The 25591-nt window shown below is 43.2% G+C and overlaps 1 protein-coding gene across 8 annotated transcripts in view; it reads right to left on the reverse strand.

Annotated features, from left to right (window-relative positions):
- The window catches only part of SEL1L3 (SEL1L family member 3), a 144043-nt gene that overhangs the window by 53437 nt on the left and 65015 nt on the right, over positions 1-25591 (reverse strand). For 6 of the 8 annotated variants that reach the window (XR_008547467.2, XR_010156498.1, XM_063809442.1 and 3 more), the window contains exons 12-17: positions 17597-17716; positions 15387-15527; positions 11393-11455; positions 9407-9583; positions 6246-6373; positions 3442-3525 (exon numbers count right to left, since the gene is read on the reverse strand). Coding sequence is in view for 6 of the 8 variants with exons in the window: in XM_063809442.1 (XP_063665512.1) it covers positions 3442-3525; positions 6246-6373; positions 9407-9583; positions 11393-11455; positions 15387-15527; positions 17597-17716 (713 nt within the window). In the remaining 2 variants the exon portion in view is untranslated. The remainder of the gene's footprint in view (positions 1-3441; positions 3526-6245; positions 6374-9406; positions 9584-11392; positions 11456-15386; positions 15528-17596; positions 17717-25591) is intronic. The other 2 variants (XM_024356057.3, XM_063809441.1) reach the window with 1 other exon arrangement.

Raw genomic sequence — 25591 nt, forward strand, 5'->3', positions numbered from 1 at the left:
GGAGTCTTGCTCTGTTGCCCAGGCTGGAATGCAGTGGCTCAATCTCAGCTCACTGCAACCTCCACCTCCTGGGTTCAAGCAATTCTCCTGCCTCAGCCTCCCGAGCTGAGATTACAGGTGCATACCATCACACCCGGCTAATTTTTGTATTTTAGTCGAGATGGGGTTTCACCATGTTGGTCAGGCTGATCTCAAACTCCTGACCTCAAATGATCCGCCCGCCTTGGCCTCCCAAAGTGCTGGGATTACAGGCGTGCACCACCACGCCCAGCAAGATGTGTGAATCTTAGGAGCGTTATGTTAAGTAAAAAAAAGCAGTTGAAGAATTATATGTTATATAAAGTAATTATAATCATATAAAGGTCAGAAATAAGCCAAACTAAATCCATTTCTTAGGAATATATTCATATATAGCAAAAATATAAAGAGGGCAAGGGGCAGATCAACAAGAAGCTAGGATGATGGTTACTTCTGGGTACTGGGGGTAGGATGGGATTTAATCTGGGAGGGACAGCAGGGGCTTCACTAGCACTGGCCATGTTTATTTTTTTAAGTAGAGTGGTAGCTTTATGGCTGTTCATTTTATTGTCACGCTTTGGAGGTTATGTATGTATCATATATACTTCATACGTATCAATGATTACATGATAAAAGAAGAGAAAAGCCACCCTACTGACTCATGCCACATCTTCCGTTCAAATGCTTGGCTCCTTTTGAACTAACTCCCCTTTCAGGCTCTCCCTTCTATTCACCATACACAGCTGTTTGATAAGCATCTTAGAAACAGGCTCTGTCATGTAACTACGCTCTCCAAAATGATCAATGCCTCCCCACTGCTTCATAAATTAAATAAAAAACTATTGATGGCTCCCCACTGCTTCACAAATGCATAATCTGCCATTCAAAATTCCATGAAGTAGCACCTCTTTGGTTTCATTATATATCCCTCTCAAGTTTTACCCACATGGCATAGTATTTTGTAGACTCTCTTTGCTTTTGTTCCTGCAATTCCCTACACCATAAATGCTGTTCCCTGCCTGGCTAAGTGGAAATTCCATCCATCCTTCAAGACCACCTCATCCATTACTTCTATCATGAAGGCTGTCCCAAGCTTCCCAAACCAGGCATCTTTTCCTCCTTAGTACCCCCAGTGATCTTTACATACTGCTCACGGCCCTTGAGCTATAATTGTTCCCTCTATTCACCTTAGTTCATTCAATCAGTAGTTTCCAAACACTTTCCAGGCACCCCAGTGTGTAAGGAACTGGGATAGAAGTTATCAGGCAATTGACATGTAAAAAGCAATCATGATCCATGGAAGAACAAAAGGAAATAAGGAGTTAGGTAGGATTCCGGGGCAGAGGAAAAAGCCAGCGCAAGGGCTCAGAGATCAGATAGAATATGGGCCACATGAGAACCTGCCTGCAGAAGAGATGAGGCAGCAAATTTCCCTAAGCCCTATTTGAGGCATCTCTCGAAACCTGTGGCCAGGCAACCTGCATTTAAATGTACTCAGTAAAATCTGCGGAACTGAATCCAAACTCACAAAGGGTATAGGACACACTTCAGGTCTCCTTTCTCCTTCCCCCAACCAACCAACCAACCAACCAACCAAACAGAAAACCACGATGAGGCTGAGTATTAAGAAAGAGAGCAAGCCACAGAAATCTTAATTCATCTAGGCCTTCACAGCAGCTTTTAAAATATGCTAAAGTGCTTTGTGATATTAAATTCAAAAGTAGGGCCCAGGCGCGGTGGCTCATGCCTGTAATCCCAACACTTTGGGAGGCCAAGGTGGGTGAATCACCTGAGATCAGGAGTTCAAGACCAGCCTGGCCAACATGAAGAAACCCTCTCTATAAAAATACAAAAATTATCTGGGCATGGTGGTGGGCACCTGTAATCCCAGCTACTCAGGAGAATTGCTTGAACCCGGCAGGCGGAGGCTGCAGTGAGCCAAGATCGTGCCACTGCACCCCAGCCTGGGTGACAGAGTGAGACTTCATCTCAAAAAAGCTTCAAAACAACAAAAGTAGGCAAGAAAGCTAAGGAACTAACAAAGACTCTATGGGAAAAACAGTGTCAGACATCATGGGGGCAGGGGTGGGTTGGGGAGGAGTGTTTACAGGAGTGCTCTTCCTTTGGGAAAACCCCAAAAATAAACACTCCGATATCTGAATGTTTAGTTCATCCTAAGAAGTTTGTAGGGAGCAGAGGGTGGGAGGTTGGGAAAGCGAGAAGCAGAGAATGAGTTAAAGTCAAATTTGGGAGTTTTATGAACTGAAGTTCACTTGAGAAACAAGATAAAGCATCACAAAAATTGTAAGGTACATTTACGATGGGGAAACAGTAACTTTCTGAAAAAAATCTCTTTTTGATTGTGCAAAGTGAGGCCACAGGTAATAAACTTTCACAGGATGATGATAATAAAAATTTGCATTTGGTGCTTTCTTCATTGGCCTCATTTCTCCTACACTTTCTAATTTAAGATTCTTACTCATTGAGATGCTATCTGTTGGTTGCGTGTGCAGCCATGGACTAAAAGGGAAAATGTCATTCTTTTGAACTTACACTTTAATTTTTAATTAAGGTTCAAATCAGAGTATGATCAATGCTGAGTCTCATCTAATGTCTTTGAGGCAGTGGACTGAGGACTTTTTTTAGTTATTACTGAAATATCCACATCATTTAGGCAATAAAGCAGCCAAGAAAATGTGACCCAAGTTAAAACAACAATGGGATGCTAGAACTGATAGAAAAAAATAAAAGAAAGAAGACTGGTCAAGTTAGGAGAGGGGTCCCTTATTTGTAAAATCTATGAGTAACAGCAAACAGGGAACATTTGTGGGTCCTCATACACCATGTTTCATCCCATAAAGAACAAGATGAGATTTGCTAACTCCACCAGAAGGTTAGGAAGGAGGGCATCTGTTTGTTTGTGCCATTGGATACTGGACTTCCAACAATCCCAGGCTCCTAGTCATGGCAGATGCAGTAAAACATCTATGGAAGAGGTAGCCTGAACCTTAAACACTGATCTCTCTTCTTGCTAGGAACAAGGTAGAAATTCTGGACTTTCTGTGGCCTGGAAATAAAAAGCAGAGAGTCTCACCTAAGATCCCCTATGCTGTCTCCAGACCAGACTCTAAAACCAAGAGGGGCAAGCTTAAAGGAAAGAGAAATCAATGTATTTGTATATCTTTCTCAACTTGATGAGTGTGAACAATTCCCCTAGAGAACAAATTTTTGTGTATAATTAAACATGGAAATGCTATGTTTTCCAATCAACAGCCAATCAGTCCATGATACTCTGAATATCATTACTGGGAGCTGTGATTTCCCTGCAAATTGCTTTCTCAGTTGCCTTTTTAGACTCCATTTCATAAGACTATACTGACAGACAGGGAAAAAAGTTTGCTCTAACGTGGATCCCAAGCTTACCATGAACCTTCCAGGTAGGCATTGAGGCCTTTGCGGATGACATGGCCCAAGTAGCCATTTTTCTCAGCTACATGTTTTGCCCATCTGAAAAAAAAAGGGAAGAGAAAATACGCAAACCATGGCAAATTTAGTAAAATGTTTTTCTTCATATGCTCTCAATAAATCCCACTTGGGGAATATTTTGCTAGTTAGAATTTTTATAGAGCAACAAACCAGAACTGAATGTTAAGAAGGTAAAGAAAATGCATTCTGAGAGCTTTTCATTTAGTGCCCTTTCTTATGAATGATTAGGAGTTGTCTTTTATGGAAACAAAGACATGTAAGATACATAATGAAATATATCCACCAATATGAAAAAATATAATCTCTACCAAGAGTTCTAGTACTCTATTAAGTCATGTTTACTGACTTATTATTAGCTTTCCCTATTTTGCTTTGTTCCCTAATTTATTAGGGGTTTATTAGTAATGAGCTAGTCTGTTATAATCTTTAGATTTATAACTACTAAAATAATAGTTTAAGAATGCATAACTAAAAAGCTAACAGAAGGGGAAGTAGAATAATTTTTCTAAATACTTGATTAATACAAAGGAAGGGTAAGAAAAGAGATTAAAAAAAGGCACAAAAAACCCCCCACAGATGTGACAAATAGAAAATAAACAGGAAAATGGTATATTTAAAACCAAACATATCCATAATTACATTAAATGTAAATGGACAAAATACACCAATTAAAAATGAAAATTAAAAAATACAAAAAATAATTAAAAATACAAAATTTTAAAAATTAAAAAATACAAATACCCAATTACATGCTTCTTACAAGAGCCATGCATTGACATTTAAGAATGAAGAAAAGTTGAAAGCAAAAAAATGGAAAAAGATAAATCATGCAAACTCTAACATTAAAATCAGGTATAACTATATGATCATCAGAAAAAATAGACTTTAAGGCAAGAACCATCAACAGAGATAAAGAAGACATTGTAAAATGATAAAGGGATCAACTACAAAGACAAAACAATTCTAAATCTATGTGATCTAATAGCATAGATTCAAGATATATAATGCAAAATTGACAGAACTAAAAGGAGAGGTAGATAAGTCCACAAATATAGTTGGAGATTTTAATATACTTCTTTCAGTAACTGAACTAACAAGCAGAATAAGAAACATCAGAAAGGATGGGGAGGCTCTGAATAATGTAATTAACAAACTTGATGTAACTGATATATATGTAGATGTTGTATCCAACAAGTTCAGAAAGTACACTCTTTTCAAAAAGCCATAAAACATATACCAAAATTGACCATATACCAATCATAAAGCACACTTTGACAAATTTCAAAGGATTGGAATCATTCAGAATATATTCTCTGATCACAGTGAAATTAAGCTAGAAATCATTAACAAGAGGATAACAGAAAATCCACAAAACATGAATGTTCTGTCAAATATACTAAATAACAATGATAAAAACTTCAAGTCAGTCTAAGTCAAGTTTATCACCAAGGTCAGGTCAGGTTGAATTTGAACCCAAATGTGTTATGAAGAACAATCTTTTGGAGAGCCAGGGTATCAGTGTGAGGGTGGCCTAAAACAGAGGTCGACAAACTTTTTCTGTAAAGAGCAGGATAGTAAATATCTTAAGCTTTGTTGCCCACATATAGTCTCTGTTGCATATCCTTCTTTATTTGTTTTATAACTCCTCAAGAATGTAAAAAGCATTCTTAGCTCTTGGAGCCATACACAACAGGTACCAAGCTACATTTCATCTATGGGTCATGGTTTGACAACTCCTGTAAAACATTTTCAGATATGCAAGACCTCAAAAATGTGCCTCCCATTCACCATACCTCAGGAACCTACTATTGGATGTGCTCCACCAAAATTTAAGTGCAGACCAAGAAAGAGAAAGAAAGGGGTCTGACAAAGAAGAGAACCAAAAAACACACAGATGGAGGGAAAGTAAATACCCATAATGATGACAGTTAATCTCAGCATGACAGCATTGTCCTGAACAAAGACTCCAGGATGGATGTCACCAAGAAGGTTAAATTAATATAATATTTAGATAGGTCTGGACATACCAAGAGGAAATTCAGGCACCTGGAGGAGAATTTGGAGATCAAATACATAGAAAATGATAAGTATACAGAAAGCTTAGCAAATAAACAATAAAAAATAAGTAGCAATCCATAGAAAAGAAAAAGTTGTGCAAGAAAGGAAAAGTAATCAGAGTATACTACATGGCTCAGTTAGAAATAGCATTTACATGGTCATAATAATGTAAACCTTGATACTAATGTAACCAAAATGATATACTTATTGGGAAGATGAAAGATGGCAGGAAGTATGAGTGAGCTGAGTAGTGGGAGGTGGCAGAGTCAAAGAAAACTACATCTTTATCCTTCGCAGTGGGACATCATTAGACAATGCCTCGGATGAAAATACCAAGAAATAGTGGTATAAGCATGTTATTTAGAAACAGAGACAAATACAAAATAAATAAAATAAAATAAATCTTTCAAAAAAGATTGAAAGTGATTCATTCTAGGGAGCAGAAAATAGAGTCTGGGGGTGGGATGAAGTGGGGTAGGCAAGGATTTCTTGTTTAGCCTTTGTCAAATTATTTTTAAATTTTTAATTAAAAATTTTAATTTTGTCTTGTCAAATTACATGACTTTTAAAACTACATGCATGTATAACTGGTAAAAATAAAGAACTCAACTTAAAAAATGCTCAGGCACAGAGAATATAGGATATGGCTTTCCCTTCAAATGCAACGTTTGACAGAGTCTTACACAACAGCTTTCTCAGGATCTCTAGGGAATGTCTCCAGGTTGCCTGTGATATAGTAGAGAGAACACCACAAGGTCCCTTCCATGTGTCCACCTTGCGCAGCCTTATGGAAATATTCACCAGCTAAAGTCTGTAACAAGAGATGAACAAACATCGAGTCATCCTAGCTGGGCTGGTTTCGCCAGAGACAAGGTGGTGAGATGCTTTAAGCCTGATATGATTACAGGCTTATAACTTATGATAGCTTTAAAACCAGGGCAAGCAACAATTCCAGGAAGACAGCCAATCACAGAAGTCAGCCTCTGAGATGTATGACCTTGCCTCATCTATTCTGTTGATTAAGTTTACCCAATAAATAAGACAACATGTAATTATGAATACCATTGCCATCTCATTTGATCCTCACATAACCCCCTGAAGGCTAGATAGAAGACTATATCAGAAGTCAAACCAGATGAAAATCCAGGCATTTGCTTTCCTAACCCTGCTTAATACCTTTCTTCAAACTCATGTGCAAAAACTGCATTTCCAGTAGGAAGGTGAGAATTAGAATGTGACAATAAGAAATCTTCACTCACAGATGTCTTGGGAGGGTTAGCACACATTTGCTATGCATAAAAATATACTGCCTCTTATGTCATCAGAGACAGGTAGAGGGAAAAAATAAGACAAACATGTAGATGGGTATATTTCCACAGATTACTCTTATTTTTCTGAGGCAGTTGGCTATTGTTTTTTGAAAGCATGGGCGTTGAAGTTAGGCAGGCTTGGTTCAAATCCCAACTCTGCTCCTTAATAGCTGTGTGGACTTGGGCATGTTGGTTAATCTCTCCAAACCTAATTTCCTTCCACTAAAAAATGTGCCTTCAGATAGCACCTAGAGTGAAGGGTTGTTGTAAGGATTAAATGAGATAACACATTCTCAAGGTTTAGCACAGTGCTTCAAAAAGAATAATCTTCCAATTCTTCCCCTCCTACCCCCAAATCTGCTGCTGCCACAATCTTGTTCCTCCCAATAAATGCCACTTCCATTCTTCCAACGCAACAAATGCCAAACATCTTGGAGTCATCCCTGACTGTTCTCCACCTCTCACACCCCACATTCAACCCATCAGCAAATCCTGCTGCCTCAACCTTCCAAATACATGTAGAACCCAGTTTCAGCCCCTCCACTGACACTGCCCTGGTCTCGCCCACTGCCCTCTCTCACTTGGATCCAATGCATGAACCCCCTGCTCCTGTCCATGTCTCCGGTAGGCAGGATCCAGGAGGAACCTTTTAAAATACAGCCCATCATTGCCCCATTGAACATTGCCCAGTGGTTTCCCATTTCACTCAGAGCAGAAACTGAGTCTCAGACTGGTCAGCTTCCTCCCTGGTCTTATCTCCCACCCTCTCCATCTCTTCTGCTTTCCACTCCACTCCCCTGGCCTCCCTGCTGCTCCTCTAGCACACCAGGCCTGCTTCCTTCTCAGGGCCTTTGCACTGCCTGCTCCTTCCTTCTGGAATGTTCTCCTAGATATCTGTAAGATTCCTTTAGGAGTCTATACAATATCACCTTATGAGAGAGGCCTTCCTTGGTTCCCTGGTTTCCCTTATAAAATAGCATTTCCCAATCTCCACCCCCTCATCCTACATATATATAAAATATATAAATAATATATATAAATAAAAAATTATATATAAACTATATATAAATAAAAAATAAAATACACATAAATAAAATATATATAAATAATATATATATTATATATATATATATTTTTGAGATGGAGTCTTGCTCTGTCGCTCAGGCTGGAGTACAGTGGCACAATCTTAGCTCACTACAACCTCTGCCTCCGGGGTTCCAGTGATTCTCCTGCCTCAGCCTCTCGAGTGCCTGAGATTACAAGCATGCACCACCACACCTGGCTAATTTCCGTATTTTTAGTGATGAGGATTTGTATTTTTAGAGATGGAGTTTTAAAATGTTGGCCAGGCTGGTCTTGAACTCCTGAGCTCAAGTGATCTGCCTGCCTCAGCCTCCCAAAGTGATGGGATTACAGGTGTGAACCACCACTCGCAGCCCTCCTGAACTTGTTTTAGTTCTCTGCATAGCACTGATCTTCACCTCCCCTCCTATTATATATTTATTTGTTTATTGTCTTTTCCATCTGGTGGAATGAAAGCTTCATAAGAGCAGGGACTGTTTTGCCTGCTACTATGTCCTCAGTGTTCAGAAGGGTGCCTGGCACTGGGTGGGTGTTCACCACATTTTGTTAAATGTAGCGGAGCTTAGGACCAGGCACAGTGGCTCACACCTGTAATCCCAGAACTTTGGGTGGTGGAGGTGGCGGATCACTTGAGGCCAGGAGTTCAAGACCAGCCTGGACAACATGGCAAAACCTCATCTCTACTAAAAATACAAAAATTAACCAGGCATGGTGGTGCACGCCTGTAATCCCAGTTACTCCAGAGGCTGAGGCATGAGAATTGTTTTTATTTTTAACGATTTTTATTATCAACAGTATTATTAATAGAGTGGGCTTCCACTGTGCACTAGGCCAGGTCCTCACTCCACTAAGTGTGTGACCCTACGTTACTTAACTTCGCAGAACCTCAGTCACTTGTCTGAAAAATGGACATAACCAGGGTATTAATAACTATTTCAGAGGAGAATTAGGATTACATAAGAGGGCACATGGTAGGGTGTTTTGCATGGTGCTTGGCACAGAGGAAATGCTTAATCAACACTAAAGATTGCCATTGTGTTTTCATTATTATTAAAACTGGTTTCACACCAGGCAATCCTATCTGGACTTAGTTCTCTTTGCTTCTAGCAAGATCAGTTTCTGCTCCATCTCACACTTATTCCTGTCATGTGTCATCTCCCACTCTTCCCTCTAGCTCAAACCTCCCTCCTCCATGAAGCCTTCCTGGCTGCTTTGGCCTTCACTGTTTCCCAGCTCCAGAGCTTTGGGTCATGCCATTTGCCACACACTTGGCACTTGGCTAGATGCCACCCTTTCCTCTTCACTATCTTGTTTTCCTACGAGACCCTCTGAGCTCCTCGAGGACAGGGACTGTGTCTGGGGTTGGGTCTGGGGCACACAGTGTACCTTCAACAAATGCTTCATGATCAAGTGACTGACTAGTTGCAGAGTGGGTCTCAAGTCCTACTCACTTGATTCCTTCCAGGAACTCCAGGGAAGATGCCATCCAAATGCAGGACTCCAAGATTGTATGACGCATCTGGGTTCCCCATTTCTTCTGCTTTTAACCAGTACTTTGCTGCTTTGGCGTAATTTTTCTTGAATTTGTGGTAATACCATCCCAGGCCATTGACTGCCTGATGCAATCCCTGAATTTTGGAACAAGAAAGAAATTAACTTTAGAAAAATGAAATCTAGAGAGCTCTGGAAGCAATTACTGTGGAAGCATTCTGCCTAAGTCTGAACAAAACCTTCCCTTTCTCTTATTTTGGAGCAGATGGCATTAAAGAAAAGCTAAGTGCTAGAAAACACAAGCCTGCCTGAGAGTCTTCCCAGGTGGGTTTCACCCGACTGCTGCTGGGATTCTGCCTTCCATCTCTGCAGCAATGTTAGCCCCCAAATCATTGTTCTGCTCCTGTGGGCTCTTATGCAACACGCTTGTCTACAAAAGGCCTCTGATTGCCCTGCCACGTCAATAGTGCCCTTGAAATTCATGAACGCTCAACTGAGGCCTGAAACCTGCCCTGACTGGGATGGTTTCTAGGTGATCCGCCTGCCCATCTGTTGATTCCTCTGCCCTGAACACCAACACGCACTCTATGGCAAGCAGCAGCAACATCCTACTTGCACAGCACAGGTGCTCTCTCTTTGCATGGTTCTGACAGGGCGTTCAGGGTCTGGGAGAAGCAGAAGCAGAAGGGGACGGCAGCGAAGAATGAGAATCATATAACACTTTTCAGGCCATGACTATTCCAGATCAGTAAAACTGTATTTCCTCATTACTTACCTAAGCTCTGTTAAAATTGATACAGAATAAAGCACATTAGACATCAATTCACTACTAGGATGGCTACAGAGATGCAAATTTCACAGCTTCCAAGAAGCCCCCTTATGGCCCCATTTTAGGGTGCTCTGGAACCAATGATTTCCATGACTACCATTAAGTTACTTTTCTACTTCTGCCCTAGAGTTTCTTTTGGGGTCAGGAGTTGGAGTACAAATCAGGGGGTTCCCTCTTCCTGGGTCATGTGTCCTCTTGATAACACACAGATGGAGGAACAATCTTTTAGGTCTCTCATTCCATGCTCCAACTTCCTGCTGTATGCAACTTTGAGCTCCTCAAGAGACAACAATGAGGAAGAAAATTCAGCATGGTCATTTTAGGAGTCTTCATCGTTAAGGCAAATATTGGCAGCCTTGGGAGGCACATCCAGGTGCCAAAAGGGCTACAAGGTGCCTTGTCTAGGTGTAGATTTACAGTAGTTTCTGCAAATCTATTTATTTGGACATCGGTATGCATGCACATATGAGTGTGCACATGTGGCTGTGCATGCATTGGGCATATGTGTGTATGTATATGTGTGCATGTGTGTGCATGTGTGGGTGGGGGCCCCTTGAAAGCAACATTGTAACCTCCATTCTGTAGAGCTGTATAGGAACTAGCTGACTTGAAGATACCACTTAAATGTAGTGACAAAAGCAAAATAATTCCCAAACCTAGCAATAAACTTAATAAACAGCCCTGTTATCAATGCACAGGAAACAAATGGGAAACGGGCACCACAGAGTTAACCTTCAAAGGAGTTAGGCTTCTGGTTTCCTGAATTAGATGGCATTAATACCCATCCAATTTCCAGGGGTCCTGCTGCTTGTTATCAGGGCAGCTCCTGATTATAATTTTAGCCTTCAAACAAAATCAGCCCAAATGCTATTGACTGGAAGGTGAATTCAACTTTTGAATTTTGCTGCCCCCATTGTGGCAAGTTTCTGTATGTATTGTAACTAAAAAGTGACTAATCACTGCAGTGGGGGTGCTGTGCTGGCGACCAACTGCTCACCACCCCGTTTCCACCTTAGGGCTTTGTAGGAAGAGGCTGGCCATTTCCTCTTTTAGACGTGCGAGAGCGTGTGGGAGTGTGTGGTGGAACTGTTTCCCTCTGACAATATGCATGTGTTACCTTGGAAGCTGCTTTCTTCATCAGCTCTAAGGCAAGCCGTCTGTTCTTTTTTACTCCTTGACCCTAAACATTGATAAACAGCGATGATTACAAAGAAAATACAACCAGACTGCACACATACAGACACTTTAGTGTTGGATATAAAATACTTAAAAATAAAACCCTAACTTTCTTCATTTAAACCCAAGCTTAGGGATTTCTATAGGTAGTGCTATTTCATTATCATCATCATTATTATTTCGCTTATATTTGTGGAGCAGAGGCAACAAACCTCAACTTCGAAGCTTAGCAGTAATCGCTGTGTCAGTTGCAACCCTGTCAATCCACAGGTACTACTGGGGGAAGCTATGAATCACGTTAAATGAGTTTGGTCATCCTGGATGCTTTCCTCTTGGGATTACCTAATTTGCCAGCCAGATAAAGCACTTTATCTGTGTTGGATAGTCAAGAGTTACCAGGCTGTCGCTTGCAGGCTTCATCAGCCTTGGCTGGGATCTCCAGGGTGGAACATTGTTGCTTCAGAATCAGCTCAAGAACTGGCTCCACAGAAGATAGAAGGCAGCAGAAACAGTTGCCTCAGATGTAACTAACAGAAACTAACAAGGTTCTTCCAGCAAAATCAAGATTTTCCAGATGAGGTGGTTTGTCCACTACAGAGAGACATGGGCTTTGGGGTTCTTGTCATAAGAGAGAAACTCTGTGGAACCCACTGAGATGTCTGGAGGACAACTGGGGAGATGGTGGGCTCAAGGGTAGAGTGGAAGGAGGTCCTTGAGTATCTCTTGACATAGATCTGAAAGCGAAGATGCCAGGCAAGGGGGTGGAGGTGACTGTAAACCACTGCTGCTTCCAAACTCAGAATTACTGATATCCCCAATCCCCATGTGCCACATGGGGTCCTCCTGGACTCAGACAACAGTTGACAGGATCGCCTGTGATTTGGATGGGAGAGGGTTTTGCAACAAACACATCTACAAACTCTATTTAAACGCTTAGCTCTATAGTAAATGGAAACAGCGCTAGTTACCGTTCCTGTGGGAATTAACGTTGGCCAAGCACTGTCTAAGTGCTTCATCAACTCTACCTGAGGTGCTGCTGTTATTCTCATCTGAGAAATATGCCCTTAGTCACACAATGGGAAATGGGGGCAGAATTTGAATCTAGACAAATGGACTCCAGAATCCAAGCTTGTAACCACCGCTCTCTATTTTCTTCTGCCTATTTCAGTTCATAACCTCCTTGTAGGATCCAGGAACCATGCAGGATATGCTTGACTGTGTATCTTTCAGGACCCCAAATAAAACTGAATCCAACTAAAGGTTAAATTACATATGCCAAGTTTCTACTCGACTTTAACTTGCTTATTTAATAAAACCAATGAACTGAAGCAAAGTGGAAGATGAAAATATTTTTCAGAATGGCACCACTGCTTCATTTAATTAGGGAGGAAGAGGAGAAGGAAAAGGACATAGAAGGACACTTGGAGTAACTGGAGGGGGGAGGAGACAAGCTTTCTGGACTTCTGGAAAAGCATCAGAAAGACCAGAATCACTGAACGTTAGCGCCTGGTTGAAGTATAATAAGTTTATCTTCTCCAACTCTTTTTTGTTTTGAAGAAATAAAACGGGGGCCCAGAGCGGTTGACTTAGCTAAAGTCTCACAGTTAGAGCTGCAATGACAACCCACACACTCTAGAATAGGGAGGTTTACACTATACCCGCTATTGAGTCAAAAGTGGGATGACTTTTCTTGCACAAAGACGATGTACTCTACACGAATCTGAGTAGTATTAAAAGTTGTTAAATGAGAGAAATGTGAAGCCTGGTACATCGTAAGTACTCAGTAACTATCCACTGAGTAAATGGATGGAGGACAGTTGCTGCTGTCAAAGTCAAAGCTTTATCCTCATGTGGCTGCAAGATAAGATGGACTCAACTACCTGGAATGAACCACAGCTGCCATCTTGGTACCATCTTTGCATAAAGCCCGATGCCCCCACACAGTCAAATGCACGTACTGTTCTTTGCATATGGAAAGCCCATTTTCAGCGTGGGGTTCTTTCACACAGAATACACTTGAGGATATCTTCTAGCCACAGGCGGAAACCTTCCCTGAGATGCTAATAAAGGGCTTCCTTCCTCCCACCCAGACAAAACTTAGCAAGAATGCAGAACCCCCCTCTCTGCAAAAAAGCCTTACGGTGTGAGAAAGCAAACCCAGAGAAGGCATTATGTCACTCCCAGAGTCATTTATTTCTGGATTTGCCTCTCCCTGTAGGTTGTGAGATCTTGGTAGGCAGAGATAATGTCTGATTTGTGCCTTTATCTTTGGACAGCGATCGGCCTCCACTCTGGTGGACAGGTGCTGCTCCTCTGTGCTTATTGATCTAGGTCCTCTGCCTTCCTCTCTGTGTATGAGCTCCCTGAGGTCAAGGACGTGACTCATGCACCCATATGCCCCTCCATCTAGCCCAGAGCCTGGCATTGGTCAGCCCTGAATGGAATGGATGCTTATTGAACAAACACATGAATGCATTCACATATGGCTCAGATTCAAAATATTTCTATGTTGATATGACAACTGGAAAGAGAAGGTCTGGGACCTCAATTTGGAAACCACAACAACCAATAGGTTTTTAGGCTTTGATAGGGTAGGGAGGGTTAGAAATGTAGCCACAGTCATGGTTAATTACTGAGTGGCCACAGCTGTGTTCTGGAGATGGGCCTGGCCTTGTTTGAAGATGCTTGCTTTTTGGGGGCAGCTGCTTTCTTTGGATATGGACATAAGTCCAAGAATTTCCTTACCAAAGCCAAAGCTTTTTACTTTTCCAAGACTGATGAATTGATGTCTCTGTATTTGGGGATGATGAACACAGACTGTGAAGCCAGACTTCCTAGATTCCAGTCCCAGGTCAGAAATGTACCAGTTGGGTGACCTTGGGCAAATTACAAAACCTTTCTGTGCCTTTGTCTCCATGTAAATGAACAGCAATCATAATACACCAAGGTACCAACCTCGTAAGTTGGTTGTGAGGATTTAATGCACTAATACATGCAAAGCAGGTAACAACCACTCAATCAGTGTGAACTATTACTAATTTTTTTTTTCTGAGATGGAGTGTGGCTCTCTCGCTCAGGCTGGAGTGCAGTGGCACGATCTTGGCTCACTGCAACCTCTGCCTCCCAGGTTCAAGCAGTTTTCCTGCCTCAGCCTCCCAAGTAGCTGGGATTACAGGCACAGCCACCACGCCTGGCTAATTTTTGTATTTTTAGTAGAGACGGGGTTTCACCATGTTGGCCAGGCTTGTCTTGAACTCCTGACCTTAGGTGATCCACCCGCCTTGGCCTCCCAAAGTGCTGGGATTACAGGTGTGAGCCACCGTGCCAGGCCATACTATTTTGTATAAAGAACACGGCATTTTATGGTCCCCAAAGTTCATTGGTCCTATTATCTCACTCGATCTGTGGTCATTGCCACTGTCCCATGAGATGAGGTGACTCCAAGGACATACCTGATGGTTGCAGAGGTGGGACTTTCACGCTTGTCTCCTAGGCTCTTCCCACCCCTTTCCTGTTGGCTTAAAACCAAGATCTTTATTTTCATCAGCAGGATTGTTGGGATCCAGCCCAATTACACACTATGTTTAAGCTGTAATTAAAAGAGAACTCTGCCTGGTGGCAAACTTGCAGTGCCTGTGGGGGCTGGCGGCTGAGCGCCAATCGATAAAATACGGGTGTCTCCTCCAGAATGCCATGGTTCTTGCGAAAGCACAGAGAATCCAGGTGCCAAACATAAGACTAATGATTAAAAATGAGAACAGGGAACTGCTTCTGACTCTGCCTTTTTAGCCAACATTCTTTTCCATCAAGAGTGACAGAAGCATATACTAAATTTCTTCAGTTATCGACTCCCTGTTTGCCAGCCCGCCCACAGGAAACTGCTCAGGAGTCTGATAAGAATTGCACAATTTCAGCAAGAATTAAGTGATTCTTACCTTGAATAGCACAATGGCATAGTCATAGATTAACGCAGGATCCTCCGTCTCCAGGGCGCCCTTGGCGTACCACTCAATTGCTGCTTCGGGATTCTTGGCCACACCTTGCTGCCCCCAGAACAGCATCTGGGCCAATCGTTGCTTAAAGATAATAGCAATTTAGAACAATGACTTTTCCTGTATAATGCTTAACACAAGATTTTGAAAGGTGGGAGAGCAAACCTACTTTACAATGTTTTAGATTGAGAACCAAGGATTAGATACACTTTGTCTTCCAACTGGAGGCCAGAGCCCTGAATGTGGACTTATGTAAATACAAGCCCTTAATGCAAGCCAGAAATGGTTCGTGTGTGTGTGTGTGTGTGTGTGTGTGTGTGTGTGTGTATCTACTGTACCCAGGACCAGGGCTAGCTGGAACTTCTCAATAATCAGAACTCCTCAAATGGCACTCTTTTGGGAGGTATTGCCCTTTCTTTTGGCCCAGCGATTGGCATGGAGGTCTCTGCACATCTGTATCATTAGGGCATCCTTCTATAGCACTGATCTCTCATCTTATCATTTGTCTACATGGCTGGCTCCACCATCAGACTGGAGGCTGGAAGCTCTTGGGAGGGAGGAACCTCAAGATGTTACTTATCTTTGTCCCTGTCTGTTAGCCCCCCAACCCAGCAGAGCTCAGCAGGTCATAGAAGCTGCTGAACAAAGACTTAGTGAACAAAGGAAGAAAGAAGTGCCTATGGTTAGAAAAGTTAATGGAAGCTCTGGCACACCCAGGAAATGGCTCTGGCAGAGTCATTCCCAGAGCTATACATTGGAATTCCTTCCTGTACTAGAAAGACTGCAGACCAGGGACAGATGCCCAGGAACGTGGCCAGAGCAACGTGTGTTAACATTCTAGTTCCACATGGGTCCCTTGTTTTCCTTCCTTCTTTCTGCTTCTCCTCTCATCTCGTTCTCTTCCCTTTTCCTCCCCAATACTTATAACTTCCAGCAAAGTATCGCCTGAAATGTGAGGAAGACCCCTATAGAGAGGAGGGAGACCAGTTATAGAAGAGCCTCTTGGGCCAGGTGTGGTGGGCCTTAATTCCTGCACTTTGAGAGGCATAAGCAGGAGAATTGCTTGAGGCCAGGAGTTCAAAACCAGTCTGGGCAACATAGCAAGACCCCATTTCTACAAAAAAATTAAAAATTAGCAGGGCATGGCATGGTGGCACATGCCTATAGTTCCAGCTACTCAGGAGGTTGAGGCTAGAGGATCACTTGAGCCCAGGACTTTGAGGCTGCAGTGAGCTATGATCACGACACTGAGCTTCAGCCTGCCCAACAGAGTGAGACCCTGAATCAAAAAAAAAAAAAAAAAAGCCCCTGTACTGTCTGCTTTGTCAATGCCTGTGACTCCTTTCTTTTTTCTTTCCCTTTCCCATCTCTGGGCTTCAGCCTCCTTAGCAGCCCCAGAGACTCTTCCCGATGTTGCTGCACTCACAGGGAGCACTAAGCCAAAACTAAATCCTTCCTATGGGAAGGAGGCTTCCTCCCGGTGCAATCAGCCTTCACAGGCTCCCACAAAGGGCTCCTCTTCATAGTGAAATCAAAGCAGGGAAGCAGAGAGGGTGCTTCCCAACTGTCTGCCCTTTCTCGTACCTCTTAAAAGTCCATCCAAAGACAAGAGATGTTCAAGAGACAAGGTTGATCCTTTTGGTCCAACAAGCCATAAATGACTTTCTATTGCTCTCCTAGCTGAGTTCATGGTCTTCTGGACGCTGTCTAATTTCCCCTGCACCCCAGGGTGCATCTTGTTTTTCTCTCTGATGGATGCATCAGCGCACCTGATGGTACTCTTTAGAGCTGGTCATAAATATTGTGGCTTTCCCTCTTTCTGGGTGAGTGGCAGAACTTGAAGTCAAGAGGGGCCACGTGATATGCATTGGCCAATGAAATATCCCACTTGTGGGCAGAAGCGTTAGCCAGCTGGTAAGGCGCTATGGCCATGGCCCGACTGTAATGGTTTTGGAAACCTCTGTCAGCTTGGACTCTTAAGGGACTGTGACAACTATGGCCTGCCCCTGACAACCCCTATTGGACATGTAGTGTGAGTAAGAAATAAACTGGCATTATTTTAAGCCACTGCGGTTTGAGATGTTTCATTACCATGGTATAACCCAGTCTATCATGGCTGACAGAATCCCCAAGACAGTAGCCTGCGTTTTTACCTGAGCTGCTGCATTGCCTCGGGTAGCTTCATGCTTCAACCACATAAAGACATCTCCATCTTCTTTGGTTTGTACCTTGAGTATTTCATCATCTTTTAGTCTAATTGTTTCAACATATGCCTGAGAAGGAAGGAGGGAAAGAAGGAAGGAAGGGAGGGAGGGAGGGAGGGAGGGAGGGAAGGAAGGAAGAAAAGAAGGGAGAAAGGAAGGAGGGAAGGAGGGAGGGAAAGAAGGAAGGAAGAAAGGAGGGAAGGAAGGAAGGAAATATCCAAATGATATAAGCACCCAAAAGACATGACATTATTCTTAAACCAGCAATTGCTCAAGAAAAACTACATGAATAATTGAAATATGAGGTGTGCCTACAATGACATAAGGTCAAATTCTTTTTAAAGGAATGTATCACATCTTCTATATCTAAACGGTTGTTTGTTCCTATCAAAGTATTTGCCTTGAGAAACCGAAGTTATTTCCACATCTACTTCTATTGCTCAGGCTTGTTTCGAAGTCCACTTCGTGCCACTGATTTCAGAGCCAGATTATACACATGCAAAATCAAAAAGGCAAATCAATATTTTCTAAGTATAACCTTATTTTTGATTCTAACGTATTACTATCCTGCATGACTAACCTCTTTTATTTCGCAGGTTCTGCTTCAAATATCTTTTGGCTATTTCCAAAAATTAAATCTACCCTGAAAAGAAGAGGGCATGTTAACTCTGAGGATGCAAGAAAGAATATGCTAGAGGCTTTAAAGAAGAACCCAAAGGGAAAGTTCACAAAATGTTTAGAATTTGCACACAGCCTCCCAGGTATCTGACTCCTTTGAAGAAGATAAAATTCATTTTGATGTATAAACTTTCACTGTTTATTAAAAATCCAGTCCTGTTGTTCCACGGTCTCTCTTTATACATAATGAGGTCGCTCTAATAGTGCCATAAGGGGGATACTAGAGAGGGCTCCCCATGCCCAAAGCCATGCCACAGGCAGATGGTGAAAAAATTGGGTCTGCACTAGTTTGGAAAAGAAGCCCCAGAGCAGAATGAGCCAGGCCTGATTTTCTTTGTTAGTTAATTAAGAAGAGTATTGAGCACTTTGGGAGGCCAAGGCAGGAGGATCACTTGAGGTCAGGTGTTCAAGACCAGCCTGGCCAATGTGGTGAAACCCCATCTGTACTAAAAATACATAATTTAATGGGTGTGGTGGTACACACCTCTAATCCCAGCTACTTGGGAGGCTGAGGCACGAGAATCACTTGAACCTGGGAGGCAGAGTTTGCAGTGAGCCAAGATCACACCACTGCACTCCAGCCTGGCGGACAGAGCGAGACTCAGTCTAAAAAAAAAAAAAAAGTACTGAGAGTCACAAACTTGAGTCTGCAGCCCCGTTCCTCAGAATGTCTCTCAGCTGCCTCTTCTACTGGCCTCGTGAAGCCAGGGGTCCTTTCCAGGGGGACTCGGGGGCTGAGACTTGGTGATTGTGCTAGGCTCAAAACCCAGCCAGTAGCCATTCCTGCCGGACAGCTAACCTGAGGAGGCCACCAAGTTAATAGTAACACTTAGAATAACGACGGCACTACCTTTTATTGAAACCAACTATATGCTCAGTGTTTAAGATATGTGGTTTTTTTTTTTCCTTTTTTTCTTTTTTTCCACTTAATCCTCATAACAAAGCTTCAATCCAGGTATCACTGTCCCCAGTTTACAGGCCAAGAAACAGGCTCAGAGGGTGAAACCATGAACTCCAGGTGAAACTATAGAGCTGGCCTTGCCAGGTTGGCTTGACTCCAAAGACACAGCTCTCTGGCGCTCCCATGGGATGTCGCCCTCTAGTGAGAAGGTGCTGAAATCCAGTCTGGGCACAGACCACTCTATCTGGTCCATGCTTGGCCAAGCTTATGGACAGTGTGTATGGAGGGCACCCCATGAGCGAGTGCTTCAGCTTAAACTCCAGAGGACACTGTCCTGGGTGGGGAGCCTGGAATTGTGCTGAAGCCTGAGCTGCCCTGAGAAGGAGTTCTCAGCTGGAGGTTTTCTGTTCATCTGTTTGGCAAATGAGTGGTGGAGCCTAGGTTTGAACCTAGGTCTTTCTAGCTTATTGCACTGTAAAAAAGAATGGCTAAAAGGTTGGGTGCCTTTGATGTAGCAGATGCCATGCTAAACTCCACTTATGGATGCAGAAATTGAGTCTCAGATAAAGTAGCTGGCCCAAGGCCCACAGGTGGTTAGTGATCAGTTAGAATTCAGATCCCCTCAGTCTGATATGGAAGGTGCTCTTAATGTTTTGTTTTGTTTTTTATTTTTGGTTGTTTTTCTTTTTCTCCTTGTTTTGTTTCCTCCTTGAATAAAGACATAACTCATGAAGACACAATTCCTACCCTGCAGTGATTGATATTCTTAGGTCTTTCTGTCAGTGATATTTCATAAGAACCATCATGGATGATGTGCCAGGCACTGTCCTAATTGTTTTGCCCAGATTGACTCATCAAATCTTTGCAACCTGATAAGACAGTCACCATGAATATCCTCATTTCACATATGTGGAAACGGAGGCCCAGAGAGGTTAAGTAACAAGCCCAACATCAGATAGTTCTTCAAATTGAGGAGTCAAATCCAAGCCGGCTGGTTGTGGGGCCCACATCCTTTACCCAGCCTTCCCATCGTGAGAAGTACTCATGTATCTGGGTGGTGACGTAAATGGTGACTATGAAGAGGAAACATGTTTGTCCTTTTTTCTGAGACAGGGTCTCACTCTTTCGCCCAGACTGGATTGCAGTGGCACGATCATGGCTCACTGCAGGCTTGACCTCCCTGAGCTCAAGTGATCCTCCCACTTCAGCCTCCCGAGTAGCTGAGACCACAGGCATGCACCACCAAGCCCAGCTATTTTTTTTTGTATTTTTTGTAGAGACGGGGTTTCTCCGTGTTGCCCAGGCTAGTCTTGAACTCCTGGGCTCAAACGTTTGCCTTTTGTTTCTGTGTCAACCTGGCCTGCCCCACTGCCCTGCTGGAATTACTGAGCTTTGCAGCAGGGTGGGACCATTAAGAGCACAATTTTTCATATCAGTTGGAGGGGATCTGAATTTTAATTCACCACTACTTACCTTAGGCCTTGGGCTCGTTACTTTATCTGAGACTCAGTTTCTGCATCCATAAAATGGAGTTTAGCATGGCATCTGCTACATCAAAGGCACCAACCTATGAGCCATTCTTTTTCACTGTGCAAAGAGCTAGAATGACCTAGGTTCAAATCTAGGCTCCACTGCTCATTTGCTGTGTGACTTTGGGCAATTTCTGACCTCATAAGGTTGCATGAGGATTAAATGAGATTGTTTGTCTGACAAAAACAAGCAATGGAGAAAGGATTCCCTATTTAATAAATGGTGCTAGGAGAAATGGCTAGCCATATGCAGAAAATTGAAATTGGACCCCTTCCTTATATGTTATACAAAAATTAACTCAAGATGGACTAAATACTTAAATGTAAAACCCAAAACTACAAAAACTCTAGAAGAAAATCTAGGCAATGCCATTCAGGACATAGGCATAGACAAAGATTTCATGTGAAAATGTCAAAAGCAATTGCAACAAAAGCAAACATTAACAAATGGGATGAATTAAACTAAACAGCTTCTGCAAAAGAAACTATCATCAGAGCAAACAACAAACCTACAGAATGGGAAAACATTTTTGCAACTTACCCATCTAACAAAAGTCTAATATCCAGAGTCTATAAGGAACTTAAACAAATTTACAAGAAAAAAAACCAAACAACTTCATTTAAAAGTGGGCAAAGGACATGAACAGACACTTCTCAAAAGAAGACATTTATGCAGCCAACAAATGTAGGGGAAAAAAAGCTCAACATCCCTGATCATTAGAGAAATGCAAATCAAAACCACAATGAGATACCATCTCATGCCAGGTAGATAGTGGTGAGTTAGAATTCAGATCATGCCAGTCAGAATGGCGATTATTAACAAGTCAAGAAACAACAGATGCTGGTGAGGCTGTGGAGAGATAGGAATACTTTTACACTGTTGGTGGGAATGTAAATTAGTTCAACCATTGTGGAAGACAGTGTGACGATTCCTCAAAGACCTAGAACCAGAAATAACATTTGACCCAGCAATCCCATTACTGGGTATATATCCAAAGGAATATAAATCATTCTATTACAAAGATACATGTGTGCATATGTTCACTGTAGCAATAGCAAAGACATGGAATCAACCCAAATGCCCATCAGTGATAGACTGGATAAAGAAAATGTGGTACATATACACCATGAAATACTATGCAGCCACAAAAAGGAATGAGATCATGTCCTCTGAAGGGACATGGATGGAGTTGGAAGCCATAATCCTCAGTAAACTAACACAGGAACAGAAAACCAAACACTGCATCTTCTCACTTGTAAGTGGGAGATGAACAATGAGAATACATGGACACAGGGAGGGGAACAACACACACTGGGGCCTCTTGGGGGGTGGGGGGAGGGAGAAGATCAGGAAAAATAGTGAATGTATGCTGGCTTAATACTTAGATGATGAGTTGATAGGTGCAGCAAACCACCACGGCACACGTTTACCTATGTAACAACCTTCACGTCCTGCACCTGTACCCCGGAACATAAAATATAATATTTCTTTTAAAAGAAGATTGTTTGTGAAAGAGCTTAGCAAAGTGCCTGGGTCATGGCACACTCTCAGTAAATGACAACTCACCACTTTTTAGGGCCTTAACTCATACTAAAGTGTAAATGGCTAATTGCTATTTAGAACGTTAACCCTATTGGTATTTGCAGTTTAGTACAACTCAAAGCCTTAGGTTGTGGGGATGAAGATCTAAGAGAATTTTATGCTTTAGAAAACAGAAGGACTAGAACTGGGGGAGGGTGTGTTGGGGCCAGAAACAATTTAGGGAGCTCATCCTGTGTGCTTGGCTGTACTGGATTGACTTATCTGTGCTGTAACAACATGACAGGTGCAGACCATCATGGCTTCCATGTTACGGGTGAGAAACACACAGAGGTAAGCAGAATGATCCTAGAGTTCACGGCCAGTGAGCAGCAGACCCAGGACTTGAACCTAGGCAAATCTGGCCCTGGAGCCACCACACGCTGCCTGCCACACCCAGGTGGGGGTTGCCTTCTCCATAGTTCTGGGGTCACTACAATAGCAACCAGCATCACATCATGGTCACATTCCTGAGGGCTTCTGTGAAAGCAGACCACATATTAATACAAAGACTTCTGAGGCAGGAACGACCTTTAAAAGGAAAGTGTTCAGTTGTCCATTCATTCAAACAGTTTTGTGGGCAGGAAAAGCCGGGAAGAAGCTGTGGACTGGGAAAAAAAAACAAAAACAACACTGGGCGGGTGTGTGGGGTAGGGACAGAGCTGGTGGACACTGGCAGGAACCAAGCATCCCAGCCTGACCAGTTCTGGGATCCTCCATGGCTTTTGGGTTTTCATTGTTGTTATTGTTGCCGTTTTATAAAATCCATATCTCTAGAATGAGCAGCTCAGAAGTTTGTATCTTAATACTGCTGAGCAAGTCATGGGAGGCCGTGTCTGGAGACAAAGCAATCCTCAGACCACCCAGGACCAAGCCCCAGAGAAGGCTCCACACTGTCCCGGGGATGCTGACACGCCTTTCATTCCAGTCAGCCTGCAGGCCACAGAGGGCAGTGCTCACAACATATCCTGTCTGTGTGTCATCAACTTCAGGAAAGGTGAAGGCTGGGGCGCAGTGGCTCACGCCTATAATCCTAGCAGTTTGGGAGGCTGAGGCAGGCATATCACTTGAGCCCAGAAGTTTGACACCAGCCTGGGCAACATAGCAAAACCCTGTCTCAAATTAAAGAAAAAAAAATTATATGTGTGTGTGTGTGTGTGTAAAATTTTAAGAAATAAAATAAAGAAAACCTTAATCAATACAGTAAGTGTGGCCAGGTGCTCATGCCTATAATCCCAGCACTTTGGGAGGCCAAGGTGGGCAGATCGCTTGAGGTCAGGAGTTCGAGGCTAGCCTGGCCAACATGGTGAAACCCCATCTCTACTAAAAATGCCCAAAATTAGCCAGGCATGGTGGCTCACTTGTAGTCCCAGCTACTTGGAAGGCTGAGGCACGAGCCCACTGCACTCCAGAGGGACTCTATCTCGAAAAAAACAAAAAAAACAAAAACAAAAACAAAACAGTATGGTTTTGTGTTTGTTGGACAATATTTCCTTTCTAAGTCCAACAGAGCATAAAGACAAAAAAAAAAAAAGAAGAAGAAAGGTAAGATCTGGGACAGTGACGCGGGAAGGACAGGGAATGGAAGAGAGGTAATGACAGAAAGAAGAAAGAGGGAGAGAGAAGAAGGGGTAGGAAGAGGAAAGAGAGAGGAAGAGAGGAAAAGGAGAGGAAAAGACAGGGGGAATAGACAGGTAGTGAAGAGAGAAAGAGGAGAGGGAGGAGAAAGAGAAAGGAAGAGAAGAAAGAAAGGAAGTGGAAAAGAGAGAGAAAGAGAAGGAGGGAGAGAGGAAGGGGAGCAGGTGAGGGCGAGAGAGGGAGAGAGAGAAAGGAAGGAAGAAAGGAAGACCAAAAAAAAAAAAAACCCTCTAGTTTTTGCAGCTGAGGAGCGAAGCCTCTCGGCAGCCCCACATTTTCCAGAAGCCTCTGCCTTCCCTGAAGTTGTGGAATAGAACAGTTCTGCCAGCACCCCTGGGAACTCAGGAGCAGGCTCAGCTGGAGGAACAGGCAGTTGCGGAGCCTGCACTTCAACCGCCCACCTCAGGGCCTGGCAGAACCGCCACGAGGAACTTGCCTCTTAGCATGTTTAAAATCAGCTATAATGTTAGGCTCCCAGTAGGAGTGCGTGTGTTTTCTTTGTAGAAATTTAACACTTTAGGGACTTGTAAGTTGGAAGGGGAAACATCAGCTGTAAGGGTGGAGAGACAGGGAAGCAAACAGCCAAGATTCCCCAAATATGGGTGTCACATACGATGGTGGTGCTGCATGCAAGAGAGGCAGGGGCTCATGGCAAGGGCTCTGGGTACCTGCCGTCAACAACGAAACACGGGTCCCCTCGAAAAGCACCAGCATCAAGACACTGCAGTTGACTTTCTTTTCATCACTGGGTGACCTCTGCACCCACTTCTAGCCATCTTTCCATCAGTAAACACTGAGCGCCAACTATGTGTCAGGCAGAGTGCTGGGCCCCGGGACACAGAGGTGAACAGATGACGTCCTTGCCTCAGGCACCTCATAGTCTACTGGGGAGCCAGCTCTGTCACCCTGCACACAACACCCAGCGCAGGAGCAATCGGAGAGATGTGCCTAGATGTGACGGTGGCACAGCAAGGAGAGATCCAGGAAGACTTCCAGAGGGGGTGACATCTGAGCAAGAATAAGAATCAAAGTGGGAAGTCAGAGGGGAAAGGGGAGGGGCATGGAGAAAGCAAACCAGTAAGCAGACAGGCAAGGTCAGGAGGTGGGAACAGCCAGGCCTGGCCAAAAGTTTGGTGTTGCGAGTTTGGTTGGGGAGGTAGCAAGGAACCAGATCGAAGAACGTCTCATACGGCATCCGATGAGCTAGACTTATTCTTCCGGGTGAGTACTTCTCAACCCTGGCTGCAGGGTACAATCCCCTGAGGACTGTATTTTGTTGTTGTTGTTGTTGTTGCTGCCATTTTATAGAATCAACATCTCTAGAATGGGCAGCTCAGAAGTTCATCTCTGATACTGCAGAGTTAAAGCCTGCTGAACAGCAGGCTTATTTTAAAATATACACATACACGTACACATGTATCTGCATATCACATGTATGTGCCTAGGCCACACCCCACATCACTTTCATGAGACCCTCCATGGTGGATTCCGTGCAGAGATGTTCTGTAAGCCCCCAGGTGATTCCAGTGTGCAGTGGCGAACTTGGCCTGAGGGAGAGGATGGGAAGGCACAAGACTGGTGACAGAAAGACCAGGATGGCTGGTAGAGGTGGCTCACAC

This window comes from Pan troglodytes, chromosome 3, assembly GCF_028858775.2.
Source record: "Pan troglodytes isolate AG18354 chromosome 3, NHGRI_mPanTro3-v2.0_pri, whole genome shotgun sequence".
Classification (NCBI taxonomy): domain Eukaryota; kingdom Metazoa; phylum Chordata; class Mammalia; order Primates; family Hominidae; genus Pan; species Pan troglodytes.